General features: G+C 39.2%; 1 protein-coding gene across 1 annotated transcript in view; it reads left to right on the plus strand.

The window, feature by feature from the left end:
* LOC124555283 (ceramide kinase) overlaps positions 1 to 24,629 on the plus strand; it is a 275,041-nt gene that overhangs the window by 168,608 nt on the left and 81,804 nt on the right. Inside the window, exons 2-3 of the mRNA XM_047129158.1 lie at positions 7,517 to 7,783; positions 21,096 to 21,328. Coding sequence (XP_046985114.1) covers positions 7,517 to 7,783; positions 21,096 to 21,328 — 500 coding nt within the window. The remainder of the gene's footprint in view (positions 1 to 7,516; positions 7,784 to 21,095; positions 21,329 to 24,629) is intronic.

Here is a 24,629-nt window from a genome sequence, read left to right on the forward strand (position 1 = left end):
AACAATTGTACAAATATATATATATGGTCTATTCCTATGAGTTTCAGGATGTCATTTGGTATCTTATCCGGTCCAGGGGCTTTTCCTGTCTTTGATTTGTTGATAACATGTAATATTTCTTCTTTCGATATGCTTGGTCCTCGTTCTCCGATCATGTTATCATAAAATTTTTGATCTTTTCTTGTATCTTCAAATAGTTCTTTGACATATTCTGTCCACCTGTCCAGTTTACCTTTAACATCAGGAATTATTTTGCCATTTTTATCTAACAATAAACTTGTACTTTTCTTTTTATTAAGTCCAGCTAAATCTTTAACTTTTTTGTGTAAGTTGAAACTATCATGTCTTGTTTCATAACTCTCAATTTCAGAGCATTGTTCCTTGTACCATTCTTCTTTTGCTCGCCGTGTTTCTTTTCGTATTTCTGCATGTAATCTTTTTATACTCACTTTCATCTCTATTTTTAAGTATTCTTCTTTGTTCCATCAATTGTAATATCTTCTCTGTCATCCACTTCTTTTTCATGTTGTCGTGTTTGGTCGCCATTGTGTTTTTACATGCATTATTTAATGTGTCTTTTATAAGTTCCCATTTGCCATCAATGTCTTCTGTTTGATTATTCTTTATCCTAACTAATTCCTTAAATTCCTGCTAAATACTGCATTTTCGGGCAACAACAGTCATATTATGTGGCAGGTGTTATTAGAGCACAGTTAATAAAGTCATTTCATGTAATAATCAAAAAACTAGGCACTCATCTTTTTGTGTTTCCCACGCTGGTCTCGTCGTAAAATCATGGCTCAATCGTTGAAAATCTAGGTGGTTATGATTCCAAATTCGGATGCAAAGAGGCCTAGGTTTTATCCTGCTATATTCAAAAGTTTTATAGATGCGCTTCACAAAACATTCTTCTAGATTAAACCTTTCAAAGTTAGCACAATAGTGATGTAAAAAAAAATAATCAGCACTCCGAATTTAAGTTACACTTCCTTTCAATTGCTTTTATTGCAATATCACGTAACACACAAACATCACTTCACATTACAAAACATACTTAAAAATATCTTGCTCACAGTCACTGTTAAAGTTCACATTTTATAAGTGGACTACAGTACGTGTCTTTCCAACATGACGTCCAAGACTTGACCCTCTCAAGGTCCAACTCTCTTAACAAGTTGACAACTAATTAACTATCGCTTACGCGCCCAAAAATCAGAGTTACAAGTACGTCAAAGATCATAGTGACAAAAGAAAGAATACACATAAGAATAATATCATTGCAATATAAACATATCGATGTATCAAAAGTGAAATCAAATCTGAATGTTGTCTCAGAAATATGTTTTAAGTAGTTAACAGAAATACAGTAGAATATTACTGGTATCGAGAAGTTCAGGTGAGGTACCATAATGGTTACGTAATTCAAGTGCCATTACAGTGTCCACGATAATAGCTTGTAATTTATCGTCGTTTCCACAAAGACGTGACCACTTGTACTCTCCTTTGTCTTCTCCGAATGCTTGAAAAAGCTTTAAGCAGTGGAAAAGAATACACTACCGAGAGAAGAGCGTACAGAATACATCGGACTGCCTGGAAAGCGTGGTCCAGGGAAGTTGCGGAATAATTTTTTCCGGCTATCGCTGGCTGTACTTCCGTGCTAAGACTATTTAGGAGGCTACAGGAAAGGATGGAGTAGCACCGTTGCCGCTTGTCGATTAAGAAAATCTGACAGTACATGTAGCTTAGGTTAATGAGCCTCGAATGCGCGCTAGCACTATGTGAACGCTGTTAAAAAGTAACACAGGAGATCACCTAGTTGTCACGTAAATACATATGGTACTAGTTCTGAATTTTTACAGAGGAAGAGATGGTTAACATTCACTCAGTGATATCTCTAAAAGTGTAAGACTGCTAAGAAAACATATATGGGTTACAGTCAAACGCTGATATCATGTAGCTGCAATTCATTGCAATGTGGAACGAGAAAAATCAGCTGTCTTCATGACTCATCGCGCTGTAACAACAGATCAACTTCCATCACAGCAGGGCCTGTAAATTCATCTTTTTTATGGTCGCAAAATGATAATCGTTTACGTCTTTTTTCTCTTGCTCTGTTTAATACACACTTACACTCCTCACAGTTACAGGATGTACTCTAAATCTTCGGAAGTGTCAAGCAGAATTAAAATCAGTGCTTTTAAATTACTAGCATTTCTTCTGAGATTAGAAACTGCAAGAATAGTTCCGATACTGGTGGTGGTATCGTCTGGCACGTAACAAATGCTTGTCACCGTAGAACCCATCAGAAGATGTAATACAGCCGTCCTTGTGATGTTATTTGTTATATGGCTACTAATTGGTGGTTGATGGTTGGAGGCACAACATCATTGTTATGGGAAGTCTGCGAAAACCGGATCGTAGATCAGATTACCTTCCTTTCGGGAAGTGGGTGCACTTAGCGACTGTTATGTGACTTATAAATTATAGAGTGCAGCAATCAGTCGTCCTTTTTTAGATTTTATTACGCAAATCCAGATTTCGGCTAGTAGCTAGCCATTCTCAATGCACTATTTTCTATTGTCAATGCATGTTCTTTGAATACTGTGACTGACGCCCGAACAACAGGGACTTACATGCGACGCCCGAACAACAGGGACTTACATGCATTGACAATAGAAAATAGTGCATTGAGAATGGCTAGCTACTAGCCGAAATCTGGATCTGCGTAATAAAATCTAAAAAAGGACGACTGATTGCTGCAATCTATAATTTATAAGACAGATCGTAGATGCTGGCCACTGATGAATAGTGTATACGACTAGAGTTAACCCCCTCAGCAACAGTTAAGGACTGAAGATGGTGCATTGAGGCACCGAAACTGATAGTCCTATCATAAGTAAATCATAGGTGTTCCATTTTATTACGTAAGTGAAGGCCGAAGTCCCTCAAACCTCCAGTCAAAAGGATGGACATACAACATTCATCAGAAGTATATTATTGGAAGTCACAGTCACATACAATTATCTGACTGATGGTGCTTTCGCCACCTGTTATTTATTTCCTTCTAGAGACAGAGACACGCCTGCAATTTCGGCTTTGTAGCCATTGTCAAGTGATTCGTTATTGTCCTTTCGAAATTTGTTACATTGCATGTCTTAGCATACGTAAAGAACATCATACTTATATCTGTCGTCCTCTTGTAAAATTATTGACAACTTACATGTTACTTTCACTTAATTCTCTTAACATATCATACAGCCGAGTTCAATACGAAACTGAAGAGATGTGTTTGTATAGAAAACCGTGACGGTATTTGGTGGGTACCCGAGGCTGTGGTCCGCAATTGCCGATTTCTCCAGTTCTCTACTTTTAATATGGCGTTGGTGTTCTGCACAGGGGTCGGAAACGGCACGAATCGTCTGACCTATGTAATTGCTTCCACACTCACAGGGTATATTATAAACTCCAGGGACGCTGGGGCCGAGATTGTCCTTAACAGGGCGCATCATCTCCTTAATTTTCTTAGGAGGACGAAAAATCGGTCTTATACTTCGTCTACGCAGGACTCTTCCTATTTTGCTGGAAATCGCGCCGTAAAAAGGAAGAACCGCAATCGATGTTTCGTCCTGTGAGCGCTTGATGCAGAGAAGCAGCAGAGACGTTCCTTCCATCCAACGGAAGCGGTGGCGTCACCGGCGCACACAGTGTCATCGTCTGCGACAGCAGTACGTAATCGCCGACCAGTCATAAGCCGACCAATCAGAAGCCGTCCACGGGCTATAAAAAAGGCTACCACAGTAGCAGTGAAACTTCCACCATCTACCCCTCCCGGTTGATGAGCTTCGCCCTGACATCTACCCTTCCTACCAACTCTAACCCCCTCTTTCTGCCTCCTCCTCAGGGCTCCCTCTCCTCCCCCTCCCTTCTCCTGAGCGGCTTCCCCCTCCTACTCCCTCTCCCTCTCTTGTGCTCCCCTTCAGCGTCTCTGCACTCCCTCCTGCCTTGTCTCCCTCTTCATCTCCTGCCCCACGTGTCTCCTGCCTCTTAGTATACCCACTGATGCCCCTCCTCTCTTCATCCCGCCGCTTCCCCTGCTGCCCCTTGCTCTCCCCTCCTTTTCCATCCTCTCTGCCCTTTCCCTCGGCAGGTCCCGCCTGGCAGTTTTATTCTTCGTCGTGTGTGCTCCAAGTGGGTTTTAAGTATGTTGTTCTGCAGTGTTTTTACTACTGTGGCCGACTTTTAACCTGTGCATGTCCATTCAGTATCTTCTCTGAGTTTTGAAGAATCGCCAACAGTGTTTTTTAACTTTGTGATGACCTTTTTTCACTGTCCTCCATGAACGTCTCCATGTTAGTCTATTTTTTACCTCCATTTTCTCCCATTATTCTGTTTTACATTCCCCTTTATCGCCTTATGTATGTAACATTTTATTCTTGTATTAGCTGTCATGTCACTCGGCTGAAGAGCGGTGGATTGTGCCGCTGACAGCCCTCGGGCAGGGGAATGAAATCACAATAAAGAAAAAAAAAAAAACAGCAGTGAAGACAGTCAGCTCCTGACGATGACGATGGAGGTAATCGTCGAAAGCTCGAAATTTTATCCAGAACTGACGTGGCAAGAATACCGAGAATGTTTTACGTATAAGTGTCGTCGCGAAAAGCTTCGTTCCCATATACTTTCATTTGTCGTAAACTACAATTTGTAGGTTTTGTAGTTTTTATTTTTGGATTACATTAATTACTGATAACTCGACAAAGATTTTAGGCCTACTCCATAATTTCATTTATGATATTTGTCCTTGTTTGTGTCTCACAAAATTATGTTGACTTTTTTGCTTATTTGAAAAACTATGTCCACACTACTACAAGGAGATCGATACACACACGAAATGATTAATTGCTTGGTTTTATCAAGCACCTTTAATTCAGTAGCTGATATTTCAAAGTAGTCAGCTTGATTTACTGTACTGAGTTCCTTTTCTGATATAACTATGTGATCCTCCACCTTTCGAAGTAGTCCTACAAGGAGTCAGTCCTTTCGTACAATGATAATACTACATTTTGGATTTCCGTGTCCCTACATCAGTGCTGTGACGTAAACTACTGTGCAGTTCAAAGAATGGAGCTCAACTTCAATTCTTGTATTGTATTATTTATTGATTGTATGTTTTGACGAAGGACTGTTAATTCTGTGGAAGGCCCATGTTGCTTTTTCCAGTGGTTTTTTTTTCTTTATGAAGTGTAGTATGTGTATCATTTGGTGTGTTAGAGTCTATCTTATGAGTGATTGTTTCAAATGTTTTTAAACTGCTGGAGCTAGTCCTTAGGCGTGGGAAGCTGTTGTCTGGATTTATCCTAAAAAAAGACCAACTCCTCCTACCCGTGACGACAGGTATCTGACCATGCGTTACCCGAGATCCGCCTCCTATACTTTCGTGAATCAGCTGATCAACCTTCCCTTCCCAGTCCTGTTGGGATGTAACTCGTGCCTACTGAAAACCCATCTATTGATAGTCCCGACAGGCACGAGAGCAAATGCGCAGAATCGGCTGTCGTCAGTGTCGTCTCTAATCGCACATTAATCCGTCTGACACCTCCCATTAAGGTGTGGCCGATCGCAGGAGCAGCTGAACAGCATGCTATCTTGATAGATACAACAGCCGTAGTCCAGTCGATTGCACATGCCTACTCTTACCACGATACGTACGCGCAGGCACGCTCGCGATCAAGTCTCTGGCGGCGACGACAGCACAATAGACAACCGACAGCATTGATTCCGCAAGGACAGCTTTTATTCCCTGTCAGCGGCCTCGCGTGGAGTCGGCTGACGCGGGAATGTGTGTATTGTGCGTAGCGAGGTGAACACTCACGCACCCCCCTTCTGTAGGCTTTTACATTGAAATAAAGGAAGATATCTACCAGTACGCAACGGACAGGTCTGTACACGAGCACGGAGCCAGATCCAGCCACCAATAACATCTCAGTCGGAAAAAGAAAATAAAAACCCAAAATAGTGCGCTTGTATAATGGAATAAAATTAGACAGCAAACTTCCACTAGTGAGCAGAGGCAAAAGTGAAATACGTGCCTTCATGGATACCCTAGAAATTATATACTAGAAAAGTGTTTTTATACTTTCAAGGATTATCCAAAATGATATGTAAATTATGTTGACAACTATTCTAATGATTAACTACTCTGATTAAGAGATATTTTACAATCCATTCAACACAATAGTAAAATATGCTGTACAAAAATATAACATATTGAAGGAAATAATGTATGTACCTATTTATGTGTCTGTGCTGGTGAACATTGTGATATAAATCCGTAATCGGTTATTAAAGCAAAGTTGATCGCGTCAACTAGTAACAGACTTTTTGACCCTAACCTAAAGGGATATTACATAAATCATAGCACAACATTACTGATTCCAAAGATACTATACAATCCTCCTGAAATCGTATTTTACAATTCCTGTACGAAATCTGCATGTTGAACGTTGAAACCAATTAAATAATTAAACTCATCACCCTGTATTACGCTACTATAAATTGAGGATCTGTTACACCTAAAGATCATAATAGGATAATAGTTCTCGGAGAGGGAGGAGGGAGCTACTCATTTGGCCAATTCCAAAATTCTGTCGCGTATTAACGAAAGAAATTACGATGCAATATTGAAATTCAGTTAAATGACTATTTTCAAAAGTAACGCCCACTCGACTAACATTAGAGGATAAAAGATAACGATTTACACATACAAGTTTAACCGAAACGCATCGGGAGAATTAATAAAATATTGATCGTAATATTAAATTCTCCGTAACTTCCGAAACGTTACAGAATCGCGAGATCTAAGGCTAGTTTTGGAATAAGCACAAAAATTCCTTTAAGGTGAGACATTTTACACATCATTTCGCATCCATTTTAAGTTCAAAATTTAATTTTGTTACCGACCTAGAGGTTAGTAAACGCCACAACATTTACGTATTTGAGTGTGTATTATGTACATTTACGATTGACAACAGCCATACGATTCGTATTGTTTGCGGACGGATAAATCAATTAATAATAAACAAATAAAAGGAAATAAATAACAGTCGAACGGCGAAGACACGATCATTTAAATCATGTCTGAACGATCCGGAAAAGCAGCCTGTGAACACTGAAACACAGAATAATCGTGTCGTACAAATCGTGTATGCGCTGTTAATTTAAATTAGTCCAAAGGTATAATCCTTTGAAACACGTATGGGAAAGATCGAAAAATGAGAACGGTTCAGTTACATTCTCGATTAGGGATAATCTAAAATGTTCGCCGTCAAGGTAAAGGGATGTACAGTACGTGTAGGCCGGCACTCGGTGCGAGGCGTGCAGGGAACGGAGGAATAGGCAGGATCTTTTACTAAACATATCTGACATTGCCAAAATAGAAGAAAGCGATTGCACGTAAATTAAAATAGTTGTATGGAAAGTTTTTGTAATGATACATTTGAGAGTGGTTGTGTTGTTGCAGCGCGGAGCACGCTGCCGCTGTCGGACGTGCTGGCGGCGCAGTACGTGCACAGCGCCGACCGGTCGCAGTGCTGCGGCCCGGAGGAGCCGAAGAGCCCGTGCGGCAGCGGCGACGCCGGCGCGGCCTCGGGCGCTCACTCCAGCTTCACGCTGCACTACGCGGCGCGCGCGTCGCGCTGCCGCTGGCAGTACCGCTGCGTCACCTTCAACCACACCGACCCCCGCCAAGTCGCCTCCTGGGTCAAGACCATCCGCAACTACCTCGCCGGTACGCCTGTCACGAGGCCACGTGCTCTGGCCGGGGGGATCGGCATATTATACAAAAATAAATCTGATCGTGCTTACACAACTGGTTTTCGTCCTACGTACAAAGGGTACTAGCGAAGTTTTGCAATATTGCTTTATTTATTTAATTTTTTCAAAGTACATTCCGCCACATTAGACATACTTCTCCATCCTCCGAAACCAGTTCTCCCGAGTTTCTGTAGGGAGTAAGGCAGACTCGTGGCCCCGAGCCCTCAGAAGGTCTCGTCACTCGAAAACTGCACGACTTTCGGCCACATTTTCGCGTGCGGCGACAGACCGAAGTTGGAGGAGCGAGATGTGGACTGTAAGGAGGGTGCTCCTGTCGTGCACCCCGCAAATATTCGGTGCGTGCTTTGGCGCGGTGAGCTGGAGCGTTGTCGTGATAGAGGAACCGAGTGTCCGTTCTCGATTCCGGTCGCAGGTTTTTCGAAGATTCGATGACTTTGGGCAGGCACTGCTCAGTGTACCACTTAGCTGTGACTGTCTTCTGCTCCACAGTTACACTCGATTTGAAAAGCAGCTATCATTTTCCTCTGTACCGATCGGGATTTTCTGACAGCTACTGGTGTGGTCATCTTCGAAGACCCAAACTTTGTGTCGAGTCCTAGTCGGTACGTCATAATAGTACGGTCGAGTGTCTTCACCTGTCACGATATTATTCGCATACTGAGATTGTCCCTTAGAATTTTTTTTAACATCTCCCTGCACCGACTTACCCGTCGCGTCGTTTTCTCTCCCGTCGGTCTATGCGGCACCCGGAGACTACGGAGTTCTTTACTTGCAAATGATCTTGCAGAATCGAACGAATTGTCGGTGCATTTAGCCCTACGGAATCCCCTATCTGATTGTAGGTCACTCGCCTGTCTCCGTCTAGTATTTTCCTCTCGGCATCGATGTTTTTCTCCGTAACTGACGGTCGTGTCCTTCCCGTCCTCTCGGCGTCCTTAGAGTAAAATTTCCTCTTTATAATTTTCTGTACCACCCGAATATATTTGTACGATGCTGACACCCGTCACCGAGTGCAAAAGTCATTTCTTGGAAGCACTCGTCTACGTTTAAAGCGTGCGCGAAGTTGTACCGCAAAATTGGCCGAATTTAACTTTTGATCACGATCACTTCGAACTGAGCCTGCTAGTGAACGACTGCGCACAGCGACACCGCAACAGTCGGCCTCCTGCGACCTGCAAAACTTGTAAATAAAAGGATACGGTGTCGCGGCAAAACGGCATCTACAGAATGGGGGAATAATTACAAGGGAACCACTGGGATCGGTATTGGACTCGCTCTTATTCTTGTTATGCAGGGTGCGTACTGTAATTTGTGGTAGGACTTACATCGTGGGTCAGTACAAACTTTTGACACGTGTTTGCCTGCATACGGACTGATGTCGATTTGTACATCCCTCTACACTGCTCGGTCGATTCTGGCACGAAATGTCTTTATTTACTCGACTTCGGTGTGGTCCGTCGTACTCTGTGGCGCTGCTGTATTGTAGCGGCACTAGACGTACTACACAAATCCGTTCTGTCGGTAGTTCGTAGACTGCAGGCGTTGTTAGGTTAGGTTAGGTTGCGGTACGGTGGTGAATGCGCGGATAAGCGCCTCCTTTATGGCGCAGCAGATGGCACTGCTCGAGCAGCGAGACGGTGGTATTTGGAAATGCTTCCAAACAGAAGAGTACCAAACCGCGAGCCTTTCTCAGCTGTGGACAGGTGTTTAAAGGGAATGTGGCATTCGTGGTGCACCACGGTTAGGTTGGCGTCAGCTGGATGCGTGGGTGTTGAGGTGATCCTTGAAATGGTAGATGAAGATCCTTCTGTAAGTGCCATCCGTATAAGCGCCACTCTAGGAGTCTGTCAACCGACGGCACGGCACCTGCTTCGGAGACGGTAACTCCGCCTATTTCACTCGCAGGAGGTACACGTAGACCACCCTAGACGTCAGAATTTCTGAGAGTGCCTACTCGAGCGCCGTGCCGCTGATCCGCTGTTCGGTTGGTTGGTTGGTTGGTTGGTTTGTGGGATTAAAGGGACCAGACGGCGACGGTCATCGGTCCCCTGTTCGGTTGTCGGGCACTGTTTACGCGGGTACCGTGAACGCCATTTAACAGGTTGCCAGTACATATTAAGTAGAAAACTAAAAATCCCTAGATATTGAAAGATATAGTAAGAGTACCGTGTTAGCCACATCTTGTATAATTTATCACAATATTGGGGCTCAGGGACGTATGTTCAATTTCATTCTAATGCTGACTAAACAGGTTTTGAGATTGTTCTATGGAAAATTACATAAATGCATTGTTTGAAGTAACAGATGAAAACAGCAGTTGAAATTGTAAGAGGAGGAGTGGCAGTGGCTTTTTTGAGTAGCTGCATTTTTTCATATTCATAAAGTAATCTAGACATAATTTATATGATTATCGATACATGTAGTTATCACTAGTCACAGTTTGTTGTTGTCCTCAGTAGATCGCTTCCTTCGTTATGGGGTTTACAGCACATAATGTGTGAATGAATTCTGTTAGTTTATTGTAACTAGAAAACCCTTCTGTTGGTCCATGTCTGTGTAAAACAATATGGGATTGTGGGTCAGCCTCGATGCTAAACACTTTTGCTTAACTTCTTCCCCAAACTAGATTCAGCGCAGTATTGCCATCATCAGTGGGTTTCTTTATTCTAAAAATGTAAAAGTTAGCATTTTTACAAAACATTATTAAATGTGTGCTTTTTGGTTCCAGATACTGTACTATGTGAATAGTTTTATAATACTTTTTTACTTTAGAGTCTTTGCATAATTTTTATGTTTTTTGCCATTTTTTGGCTTACATCATGTTGTCTATATCACACACATATTTTGTTACAAATGTCAGTGTTATTACTGCTGGAATTTATGGTATATTTCACTCCCTTGGTCATTATCACACACAGATTTCGTTATGTGCTTCCATATGTCAGTATGTCTTGACCCATACAGCACATGGAATGTATCAACAAGTAATGGCAGCCTAAATTAGCATCTGATGATGTACGCACTCAGGTGTGAGATTCTATATCTAGAATGTAAAAGTGCAATCTACATGCAGGTTTGGTAACTGTACCAGCAGATGCAGTACATTGAAATAGTTCAGCATACATTTTTAAATAAAAGCACACATAGTGTGGTCAACATCTTTATATTAAAAGTCATGGTAATTTGTGAGCTCAGTAACAGAATTGTATTGTCAAATGTATAAAATATTGATCTGTTACCTACCTTGAAGACATTACTGCTATTTTCCTGAAAGACATTGAACATGCTGTGTATATTCTGGAATTTAAACATATGCTGACATACATTAAAGTAAAATGGAAAGTTTCAGATTGGAATATCAACAGCATAAGAAAAAGATAGATTCCTGCTCACCATAAAGATGACATGTTGAGTTGTAATTGTCTTTTTGTTGTGCCTGTCTGCGACTCTACATGTCATCTTTATGGTGAGTAGCAATCTATCTTTTCCTTATATTGTTGATAAATTAAAGCACTGTTTAAAAAAAGGGTCATCAAACAACTTTTATTTATTTATTTATTATCATCCCAATGATCACATTTGTGATATAGGATTTGTCAGGATACTTTTCAACAACTATATAATATCTTTACAAAAAAAATTTCTATGCTGAATTCATATGAATTTATCTTATGTTTAATACAATATACAACTAATAAGTGTTTTTATAACATAATTTCTTATGTGCTTGACAGACCTATTCCTTGATGATGTGATTTCATTTGTCACATTTATGATATCATATATTCTTACACAGTTGAGCAGAGCTAGTCACTTATACTGTAGTGACATTTGTTAAGCATGTGGTTCTTAATCATCTTATGTGCTTGACAGACGTATTCATTGATGTAATTTCATTTGTCACGTTAATTTGAACATATATTCTTATGCAGTTGCACAGAGATATTCACTTATGCTGTAATAACATTTGTCAAGTATGTGGTTCTTTATATTCTAATACAGTTGAGCATAGAAATTCACTTACACTGTAATAACATGTGTCAAGCATGTGATTCTTGAACTCACTCTATTTGTCCATGAGATTCAGAGCACCTTGGTCATTGGATACCACTTTAATGCCATGGTCCTTGACTTTCGGAAAGCATTTGGTGCAGTGCCACACTGTCACTTAGCAAACAAAATATTACCTTACAGAGAAAGAGTAAAAGACCACATTTGTGACTGGCTTCAGGACTTTCTAGCAGATAGAAATCAACATGCCCCCCTTAAAGGGAAAATATCAGGAAATGTAAAAGTAAATGTGTGAGTATCCTAGGTGGGGGGGGGGGGGGGGGTGTTGTAGGGCTACTACTGATTATAATGTATAGAAATGGTCAATTGGATGTTAATCATAGTTATGTAAGGGTGTCGTGTGTGGAAATATACAATGCTACAGAACTGAAACAAAATGCAGTAAGATCTGCAGAAGTTGATGAATGGTGGATAGACTGACAGTTACCCCAGAAAGTAAATAAATGTAATGTATATCACATGAATAGGTGGAGAGCTCCAGTATTATTTGACTGTAGTATTGGCAACAAATTACTGGAAACAGTAAAAAAACATAAAATACCTGGGAATAATCACCCTGAATGACCTACAGCGTAATGACAACATAAAGTTGAGTATACTACCTTTGGAGATAAGAGAAGCAGCTGTATAAATGTAAAGAGATCAGATGGCAGGCCAGTACTAAGAAAAGGAGAAGACAGAAAGGTGGAAGAAATACATAGAAGGGCTACACAAAGGAAATAAACTTGAAATCAGTGTTATGGGAAGTGAAGTGGAATTAGTGGATGAGATGAGAGAAGTGATGTTGCAAAAAGAATGTGACAAGACACTGAAAGACCTCCATCAGAATGACTGATATCCGTGGTAGAATCAGTCATGACAAAACTATTCCAACTGACATGTGAGATATTGTAAGACTGAGATTCCAAACTGAGATTCATCAGAGGAATCTCAAGGAAATCTAAATTATCAATGAAAGACTATTGAGTCTTGAGCATTGCTCATTAGTCTGGACCTTTTACTTAACAGGAGAGAGAGAGAGAGAGAGAGAGAGAGAGAGAGAGAGAGAGAGAGAGAGAGAGAGAGAGAGAGGGGGGGGGGGGGGGGGGGGGAGTCCCAATGAAGAGTGGCACATTTCATCAAAGGTTATTTAATCAGCACAAATGCTTTATGGAAATGCTCATCTAATTTGAGTGCAGATGGTACAAAGAGGGAGCTGTGCATCAAGGAGAAGTTTACTTTTAAAACTTGAACAGTGTATGCACCAAGATGACTCCAAAAACATATTACTGCCTCCCATACATTTTTTGTGGCATGATCATGATGAGGAAGACAGAAAAATGAGAATTCATGTGGAGGTTCACCAGATGTCATTCTATACACACACAGCATTCATGAATGGAACATGAAAGGTGGGAAATGATAATGGTACCAGAAGTACCCACCACCACACATTATAAAGTGGCTTGCAGAGTATATATGTAGTTGTAGGTATGTTAATATATGAATATTGTTATACTTGTTTTAAGCATCTTTATCATTTTTATATTTGTTTTAAGCATCTTTACATTTCATTATATGATATTAGTGACAGTGGACATTATTGTGTTTTACGAGGGTCGTTCGATAAGTAATGCCCCACATTTTTTTCTCAGAATTTGGTGACAATATACATCAATATATCTTCTCCATGTCCTATTTTTCTACATCATGTTCTATGGCCATATGGCAACATTGTGGAAGACTATGTATTCCCTGCTGGTAAAAGCTTTGTCCTTTTTGGCGTAGCCATGTTTTCACATCATGACTGACATTCTCATCATCTTCAAAGTGTGTTCCCCATAGAGAATTGAGTTGTGATGCACAGGTCAGCACAAATAATGGCATCCACATGATTCAGCATGTCTGGAGCAGAGGCTGTGACAGGACGTCCCGAGTGTGGCTGATTATGGAGCTCTGTTTCCACATTTCCTGAGGCTGTAACTTTCTTTACACATCATCCAACTGTACTCCTATCAACTGCAGCATTGCCACACACTGCACACAAACATTTACAGATGTTCACCACGGTTTCTTTTTCTGCGTACAAGAATTAAATAACAGCGTGCTGCTTGTAATGTGAGTCATATGTAGATGCCATACTTTTCGCCATGATGAGCTTACTGAAACAAAATTGCAGAGTTGATCATCAGTATCATCAGACTGGACGCATGAATTATTATTACTGATGAGAATCACCTATTAGAATCAAAATAAAATCCACATAAGGTACTTGCTGTAGGACAGTGACATCTTAAAAACCTGATTTCTACATGTTACTGAGGAACTTATGTTGTTTACAGCAGAGTGGAAGCCCTGTACAAGGGGCTAAAAAGGCAGAACTGTAAGATGTGTGACAGTGTTTCAAGGGCCACAGATTAATGTTATTGTTTAAAGGTGGAGTCTATGTTGTTTAATTTCTGAACAGGCGAATGGGCTTCTGACCTAACTGCTTGTCAAGTGCAGCCTTTTCGCTGTGACATGAGGAGGGGTGGGTAGTGAGCCCATCACCCCAGCTGCCTTTTATTTCCAGTAAAGGTCCCCATTATTCAATTCAATTGCAGGGTGAATGGATGTGTGGCTGCCCTGTAGGGACTGGAACGATGAAAAGTCTCCACTTCTACTCAGGATTGAACCAAGGTCTTCCAGGGTTGGAATCTAGTGCTCTACCCACCGGACCATCATGGCCACCTCATTATTGCTTAATATTCTTAAATTGCTACTCCCATCCATGTTTCACATTTATTGAAGATAAGAGTAAAGGACACTGACATGTCACCTGTATTACTTAATATTTTATGTTTTTATCTTCTTGTCATGTAACTAATAGCCTTAAGCAGTTATACCATGGTATCTTGTAATTGAAGTGGATATTACCGCATAAATTTTAATATATTGTTTGGACATAAAACTGGTAACTTGGAAGAATATCCAAATCCATTCTGAAAACTTTTTGCCAATATCCTGGGTACAACAGCAAATAATATGAACTTCAGTTCATACAATTACTGGTACAGAAGTTCATGTTTCCTGCGTAATGAGAATACAGCATGACAGGAATGATTGTTTGGCATGTTTTTACTTCCTATGTAGAAAACATACCTAGCTGCACAGAAAATGAAAAGAAAATTCATGCCTATTCCTGAACTCATTGTCTCACATGCTTTACACAATTCTGAGAAATGTTAATGTTGTTATTTGCCACTTTGTAGAATCAATACTGGAAGGGTGTGGTTGTGCATAAATGGTGGTGTGTCAAGAACTGGAATAATAATTCACATTTGTTGACGGCATGTTTCTGAGACCCATCTTGCATTTAGTTACAAGGTTTTACTTACTGAGAACACTTATTGCTATGCTCACTACTATTTTGTAACTGTTATGTGTGCTTGGTGAATTTAATTTTATAGCAACTAAAAGTGCAGTTATGCATTTCTACAGTAACAAGAAACTGACATTGCCAATCATCAGTGAATCATACAAAATTTCTGAGATTGTTTAATCCTTGATCAGTTACATTTGTGAAGTATGTGCTGGTGTTTGAAAGAGTGACATAGTGTAGCACTATTTAAATGTGGGAAAACTTAATAGAGAGGAAACTGTGACCATCTTGCTGACTGGTGAGTTAATGTTGATGCAGAAGGTCATGCATCACTCTGTAATGTTGGCATCATGGACAATGGACTCATGTACTCATCCACCTCAGACACTCACTTGGCTGTTGTGTGAGTCATGATGTGGTCCTTGTGTTTTAACATTTGAATGATTTGCTCATGATCACCATGTAGGCCTTACAAAGTGAGTTGCTGTGGGATAATTATGCCATAGGCTGACAGCAACTGTAAAGCAAAAAGAACAAACCAATAAAAGTTCTTGAATGTTCTCTATGGGATAATGTTAGTTTTTTTATTAGGTCTAAGAGATGCAGAATGCCTCTGATATGTTTGAAACCAAAATAAATTGTTCACTGGCAACTGAAATAAAAAAGTTGTGAGAAATTTAAGGAAACTCTAATATCATAAAAACTTTGGTTGGTTTGTCACCAGACTGATAAATTGTGAATGGTTTATTCTCAAAAAACTGATGTGCTTGGCCTGTAATGGCTTGTTGTCTGTACCAAAACTCTGAATTTTTGGCACATGGATCTAGGATCGTGACTCTGTTATCCCATCTGGCATACTGAGTATGTAGTAAATTAAGCTGCTTATTTGGTTATTTAAAATTGATGAAGTGAACTGTTGCATAATCCATTTTCTCACTGTTTTAATGTTGTTCATCTCATTTATGAAGTGACAATAATAATATATGATACCTGGTCCTCTGCCATTGAATTTTCTATTGTTCTTTCCGGTAATACTTTGTCCTTATGAAAAGTACAAGTTTCATTCTAGTTCAGATTCCATGTTAAACTTATTACTTATTAAGTAGTTGCTTCTCAAGGAAAGAGGAGACTAGGGGCATAAGGGGGCATACTATCTTCAATAAAACCATTTCAAGTAAAGCTCTATGATGTTTATGTGAACCTTTTGTTTGGTGACCACTTTACTTCTTTTCTACTCATGGGTATGTGCTGCTGCTTGGAACTTGTATGACTCTGTGATATTTTTAAGACTGGAATGTGATCAGATAATTTTTGCCAACAAATCTACGGACATCCCAATAATATTTGCTCTACTTTCAAGCAGATATATCTACTCCTTAAGGGTGGATATTATGATAAGCTGTTAAGGTAAAAATATATTACCTGCTCATACTTTTGATGGTGCATTACAGTTCAGAGGTTTGGCATTGGTAATGTACCACTACCTGAGGTAGTGGCAGGACATAATAAAGATGCAGGATATAATAAAGAAGGATTAAAATCATTTGTGGTGATGGCCCAGTTTCCCTCCACATTTTCATTTATTTGTTAGGATGTGAAAATTCTGAACTTCAGTTAAAATATTGTCTCTCTTGCCTTGGCAGACAATTTATTTAATGACACATTTGGAGTAACACGCATCCAAATCATTGCAAAGTAATTCTTCAAATATATCCTAGCACCACTGGAAATGTGAAATCATAATAGCCCAGTGATGTGTATTAAACATATTGCAACATACTTGATATTGGGATACTGTGAAATCACTGACTGTAAGGTTTGATTATGCTTTAATGCCTATTTGATGTGATTGTCGTTAGACAGAGTAGTACCAGCTGCAGGGGGAATGAATCATCTGCAGCCTTTTTGAGGGAAGGAGATTGGCTTTTGCCTGCAACCCAAACACAAATTACTGTTACTAAATAACTAATTGACAAGTTATTTTCCCCATTGTTTTCTTTATGTGGAGTTTTGATCAAAATCAAGTAGTGTTATTCATTCATTTGTAATAAGAAATGGGTGTAGTTTAAATAGGTTTCATCTGTGCTGTGCATTTTGCTATGACACAGACTAGAATTTGTTTCCTGAGTTGCACAATAGTTTTCGATAATATACATTTTCAGACATAGGAGCAGTGTAAGTGTTGTTAAGCTCTTCCAGAGCCAGCAATGATAAAAATTAATTGCAGAATTATATTGGTTGCCAAACATATACTTGAAATTTTGGAAAATCTCATTGTAAAAAGAGGTGCACTGCATATTGTGAATTAGGTAACATAACTCATGTTTATTTATTTCTAATTAGTCTGTACGTTATGATACCTGGTTACTTTATTTTCACAAAACAAGAAAAAACAGACAATTTGGAAACTGGAAATGAGGATGTGGCTTTGAACTCTATGCCAATATTGGTTTTTGACATTTATGGTTTCAGCCTTTAGTCGTTAAGGCACTGATATAAAATGTAGAGGAAGGTTATAAGATTTTATTGCTCTTCATATTAATTTCTTTGAGTAAAACTAGATAAGTACTTTATGGCTCATCACTTGTGAAAACTGTGATTGAATTGACAGAAATATATGAAAATAATCTATAAATGTCAAACACTCAGGCCCAAATCTTCTGCTGTCAACTGGGATGAAAGAAAGATTAAACATGAAATCTGAAAAGTGAACTAGGGTCTCAGTAAATCATTTAGATGATCTCATGAGTTGTTTATAATAGTTGCAAATGTAATTGCTATTAATAAAAGTCTGACATCCTGTATTTTAGGCAGGATTATTGTGATTGATGAGGAGCTATTGATTTCCAGGAGAGGGACACAATTCGTTCATTGTTGCAAACCTTTCTATACAAGCACAAGTAAAATGCTAAAATCAAGCACGCTCGCTCCCTTGTATGCAGCAATCTGACGCCCACGACTCTATGGAAGAATCTCCGTAGCTTGGGGGTCGGAAAGGCAAAATCGGAAACTACTTTTCATGTGTCAGCTAATGAATTAAATGAATTCTTCTCTGCACCTCTGAATACCCGCACTGCTGATAATTACCGTCCACAAGAATCCCCAAACAGGATAACTAACAACGATACCATCCATCTAAGACATGTAACAACAAATACGGCAAGAAAAGCAATAATGAGAATCTCTTCTGATGCAATAGGCAATGACAGTATCGGTATAACTATGATTAAGAATGTTGCCGATATCTTAGTACCTGTCTTAACTGACATATTTAATTTTTCCCTCGTGAATGGAATATACCCCACTGCGTGGAAAAGAAGCATAATTTGACCCATCCCTAAGATCGAAAACCCGCAACTGCCTAGTGATTACCGACCAATTAGCATACTGCCTGCTGTTTCCAAAGTAGTTGAATATATTGTTCATGACCAAATCACTGAACACTTGCATGAATTCAGCCTATATGACAAATTTCAATCCAGTTTCCGTAAACATCACAGCACAAACACTGCTCTAACTAAAGTAACTGATGACCTGAAATATGCCATCGACAATCGAAAGGCAACAATATTGATGCTACTGGACTTCAGCAAAGCTTTTGACACTGTTAACTTTGACATATTGCTCAGAAAAATGCAACAGCTTAATTTCTCAGATAGTGCAATGAGATGGTTTGAAAGCTACTTAAAAGACAGACAGCAATGTGTTGTCTGCGTAAATGAAAGATCTTCCTGGAAACATGTTTCCTCGGGAGTGCCACAAGGATCAGTCTTAGGACCACTTTTGTTTTCTTTATATGTCAACGATATTTCGTTGGTTCTGTCCTCCTGTAAATATCATTTCTATGCCGATGACCTCCAGCTTTACCTAAGTGTCAGACCTGAAGATGTAAACACTGCAATCGCTCAGATGAATGATGATCTGTCTTCAGTAGTGACATGGGCGAAAAACCTGGGGCTTAAACTAAATGCAAAAAAGACGCAAGTAATCTTAATAGCCGATCAGAAATTAATAAGTTCAGATTTCTGCAAACGGCTACCTCCTATTGTGGTCGACGGTACTCCAATACCATATCAGAAACCAGTTAAGAACTTGGGTGTAACTTTGGATGAGCATCTCAACTGGGCGGAGAATACAGTCGCAGTGTGCCGAAAGACGTCTGCTTGTCTCTATGCTCTCAAAAAGTTTCGGAACATATTTCCACAGGACTTGAAACGCCAGCTCGTTCAAGCACTCGTTTTACCGAACCTCCACTATTGTTATGTGATTCAATAAGGCATGAGTAGTGAAAACAAAAGACGGCTAGAAGTAACCAGGAATGCCTGTGTGCGTTACACCTGCACATTCGCTGATATGATCATGTTAGTGCTTCATACTCCAAGCTAGGGTGGCTGCGGCCGGACAAATTGCGTGACTACCACACTCTATGTCTACTTCACCGACTCCTCGTCGCGCAAGCACCCCAGTACCTTGATTCAGAGATTAAAAACCTGTCATGCCATCATAATCGAAACACAAGGGCACTCTTATTTGGTATCCTAACTGTGCCCACTCACAAAACAAAAACTTTTGCAAACTCCTTCTCAGTTGCCGCTATCCGCCTCTGGAACAAACTGCCCCTTACCTTGCGCAAAATTCAATCTCCTGCTGCTTTTAAGAAGAAGTTGAAGCATTTCCTACTGTCATCCTCATAACCTTCTCCACAAAATTAATGTACAAGGCCAATCTTCTCATCTGTCAAATAGCAAAGCTAGCGTCTCCTATCTTGCTCCTGAGATGCCTTCCTCTTCGTCTATCTCTATTAGCCACACAATCTTCTTTTCCTTTATATTTCCTTAATTATGTTTCATCATGTCTCTCTATTCTTCTCCTCCCTTCACCATGAGTCTCCCTCATACTCCCTACTGCTAGCACTCCTATCTAAAATCTATCTCTTCAATAATGTCTAATTATAACAGTACTTATGATCTACGAATATAAACTCTGTATGTATGTATTTTTCCAGGTGTGCCTTTCTAATTGTTTATTTCACTTTTTGTACTAGATGTAGTTTAACATGCCTACTAAAACATATGAATGTAAAATAAGTAGAATGCCTGATTAGATGTAAGAGAGGGCCTGATGGGCCTAATCTTGCCAGGTTAAATAAATAAAATAAAATAGATTTTAAGAAGACTTATTTATACTTACAAGAAAGGACACCAGAATAGCTGGAAAAATATTAATCAAGAAAGAACAAAATAAATAAAAACAAATAACTTTTCAGTTTAAAATACTGTTAAGGATATCAAGGACAAATTATCAAATGAAGTAAAGCTGATTTCTGCAAAATGTAAAACTTTTTTGTCCTTTACAACAAGAAAACTTTTGGAACTGAATATTTCACTACCTTTGTTTGATTTGAGGGTAATGTCATCACTAAGTGCAAGCAAACATAAGTACGTGTTTGATAGAATTTAATTTATATTGAAGTGGTCAGAGATTATATATACAATTTATCCTGGAAATAAGGCCATTTAATGAGTAATCTGTGTTGAAACATAAATCACATCATAGACATCATAAAAATGTTTGTGCTTCAAAGTGGACAATGCGCAATCAATCTGCGTGTACAAACTTACACAGATGTTGGCTGACTTGTTATTAACCTATACACTTAACATTATGAATTCAGTTGGATGACGACTTGTCTTTTGAATCAACTAAACTTGTGGATTAAAGCATAGCATATACACACTCATTTTACTGACAGTGATGGCCGTTATCTAGCGCCCATTTTGACGTCAGTAGTGCTAATGTCTTCAGTGAGGGCTTATTATTGTATTTTAATATTAATTTATACAATCTGACACAGGTTTGAGACGTCGACCACGGAAAGTCCTGGTAGTAGTAAATCCATTCGGTGGCCGTAGGCGTGGGCCTCGTGTGCTCGAGAGACAAGTTAAGCCATTACTCGCTGTTGCTGGAGTGGAATCTGAAGTCTTGCTTACCCAGAGACCAGGTCATGCCCATGATACACTTCTGAGAAGACCACTGGATGGTCTGGATGCAGTGATTTCCATTGGTGGTGATGGAACATTTGCAGAGGTAAGTGCATGTTTGCTTAAATTAGATATACTTTTTATTCCAATTGATCCATAGTGAGGGGATCCTCTAGGATGTAGAACATGTTATAAAAACAAGAATACACAATAAATATTTGCAATTTAAAACAAATATCCTAATGTACATTCACAGATCCCGGGTGAAATGATCGTCAAGGATGTGGAATGAATAAAAAAAATTGTTTTTTGCATATTTTCATTTAAAAGTTAAGAAATCCTAATTTGAGAAATCATTTTATAACACTTATGTACAATGATTGCATTACTGCACTGAATTTTTACATAAGTCAGATTGTACTAATACTTGCATTATTTGATATTATTAGTGAAACACACATGCACATCATCTGGTTCTACTAAGTAATTCATCAATCAAATAGGAGGAATTGACCACCAATAAATCCTTTAGGCTCATCATAAACTGAACTTTGTTGAGAGTCAAACTTTTTATGGCTGCTGGCAAGTTATTTAAAATGTGTATTTCTGAATGATGAACACTTTTTGGATCAATAATGGACACCTTTTTGTACCAAACACCTTAAAAGTTTGTGAAGATAATTTCTGGCATTGAATCCATAAATTGATCTGTTGGTTTGAAAAAGAGGTATATTTTTAATGACAAATTTCATTAAGGAATAAATATATTGGTAAGCAAAAGTTAATATCTCTAATCCCTAAACAGGCCTCTGCAGGATGTTCTTGAGTTCACATCGCAAATAATCCTTATTGCACATTTTTGGACCCAAAAAACTTTAACTTGGCTTGATGAGTTACCCTAAAAATAATCCCATGTGATATTGTGGTATGAAAGTAAGCATAACATGCCACTATTTTCATTTTTATATCCCCTGTGTCTGAAAACATTCACAATGCAAATACAGATTTGTTTAGGTGCTTCAGCAGTTTTGTGGTGTGCTCCTCCCAGTTGAATGTATTATCCATCTATAATCCTAAGAGTTTAACACTGTCCACATCTTATATCTGTCTGTCATTGTATTTTAGGAATATACTTGTGGGAAACCTCTTATAAGTTCTGAAATGCATGTAGTGTGTTTGCAAAGTTTAGTGACAAAGAATTGGCAAGGAAACATTTATTAATGACCATGAAAATTTCATTAACCAATCTTTCTAAGACTACACTTGTTCTTCTATTTATTGCAATGTTTATATTATCTGCAAACAAAACTAACTTGGCACCTGGTAATGTTGCTGATGAAATGTCATTGATATACACAAGAAAAAGTAAGGGCCCTAAGATGGAACCTTGTGGGAGACCACATGTAATTAGTTCAAAGTTAACACATACCTCTTTACTAATGACGCCCTTCGTTTCCTGTCAGTGATACAGGATTGAACCATTACAGTATTTCCTGTTACACTGTAATATTCTGATTTACTTAAAAGGATATTGTGATTTACGCAGTCAAATGCCTTTGACAGATCACAATATATACCAGTAGCCTGTAATTTTTTGTCTAATGAATTAAGTACATTTTTACTGTATATGTAGATCACTTCCTCATAATCAGAACCCTTTAGAAATCTGAACTGCAACTTTGACAATATATTATTTGCTGCCAGATCGTTAGGTAGCTGATTGTATATTACCTTCTCTAAAACTTTTGAGAATGCTGGCAAATGTGAAATTGGATGGAAATTTGGCAGTATTTCTTTATCTCATTTCTTAAACGAAGGCTTTGCTTTAGCATATTGGACACCCTACTGGGTAGTGAGGATCATATTCATATTAGTGAAGTTACCTATGTGGAATGACTGGTCTGAGGTACACCATGCAGTATCTACTGAACCTGACAACCACATCTTTTCAGTAACAGTTATGAAATAATGCTTGTTAAAAAGTTGTGCAACACTGCGCACATCTGTTACCAGTGTACTGGGTGTCCATAATTAAAGTTCCAGTTTCAAAATGGAAAATGCTGTAGAAAGAAAACCACTGCTCAGAATGGTGTCAAATTTGAACAGCATGTTATTATTGATGCAGGGAGAGGGGAGGTGTGGGAGGGGGGCACACCAATAGATGCATGATGCACGGCTTTTCCTTAGTTTGCATCTGAGAGGCCCAGCATGACTGTCTCCATGAAGGATCACACACTACTGGTAAAACTATTTCACAAGAATGGTGACTGTGCACCGGTAACTCTGCAGAAGTTCTGGACACCCAAGTGCATGAAGAAAGACATTGGTGCAATGTCTGCTAAGGGTCTGGAGAAAATGATTACAAAATTCAAAATACAGGTTATTTTGAATTGCAGTGTGGGAGAGGAAGGAAAGAAGTTGATCCACTATTTGTTGAAGATGTGGCCAAAGCACTGCTGGAGGGGTCGAGCGTGGTGTTCAAACACACAGTGCGTGGGGAACTACCCAAATGTTGGAAATGGCTGTGAGCGTGGTGCCAAAATCCTATGAAACATTCTGCATTGCTATCCATACAGAATCATTTTTAGAATAAAAATCCACTTCAGTTGCCAATAATTTCGTAATTTATTTCACGACCAGTTTCAAGGCATAGAGCTTCGTGTTCAGGCGCCACCAAATAATTATGCGAACATAAATGTGTGGTGATTAGGCCAGTGAGTCTCAAACTCAATCAAACAAACACATGGGAGTGTAGGACCAGTAACCACAGCACCAGCCTGGACAGCACGACGTGGAAGTGACTTCTCACTTGCAAATTTTTTGTCAGAAAATTCAAACATTACTGCTCGTTATTCTGATTTGTGTTTACTACCTAGTTTCAGAACATTAACCTGTCTCGAATGAGTATGTCTGATATGAGTGCCCACGTCTGCTACCCACATTAAATATTTGAGAAGTAAATTAGTTGATGTATGCCCCTATACAGGATGTCTCACTATCTCTTCAGTCTGGATGTCATGTTCAGAAAAGCACTCTGTATCTGAGCCAGTATATTTCCAATTCATTAAGATTTCTGTAGAGTTATCTTACATTTTGGTGAAGAACAGTATTCTGTAGTCTGTTTTCTCAGCAGTCACTGAATTGCCTTTTTTTTAAAGTTGATCTGGGATACCTATTAGCTAAATTTGCCACAAGCATGACCTACCTCTACTAAGCATCACTTTTGGAATCATTTTGTGTAAACCAGGAGCTCTACTCATTACAGTTATCCATCCTCCCCTTTCCAGTTCTATTTATATGAAGGTTATACTTAGGAAAATCCAAACCTGCTCATATTTGGAAAGGGTAGACACTCAATGTGTGCAGTGTCCAGCATGATCACAACTATTTCCAGCTGATTACTAACC

This window comes from Schistocerca americana, chromosome X, assembly GCF_021461395.2.
Source record: "Schistocerca americana isolate TAMUIC-IGC-003095 chromosome X, iqSchAmer2.1, whole genome shotgun sequence".
NCBI lineage: Eukaryota > Metazoa > Arthropoda > Insecta > Orthoptera > Acrididae > Schistocerca > Schistocerca americana.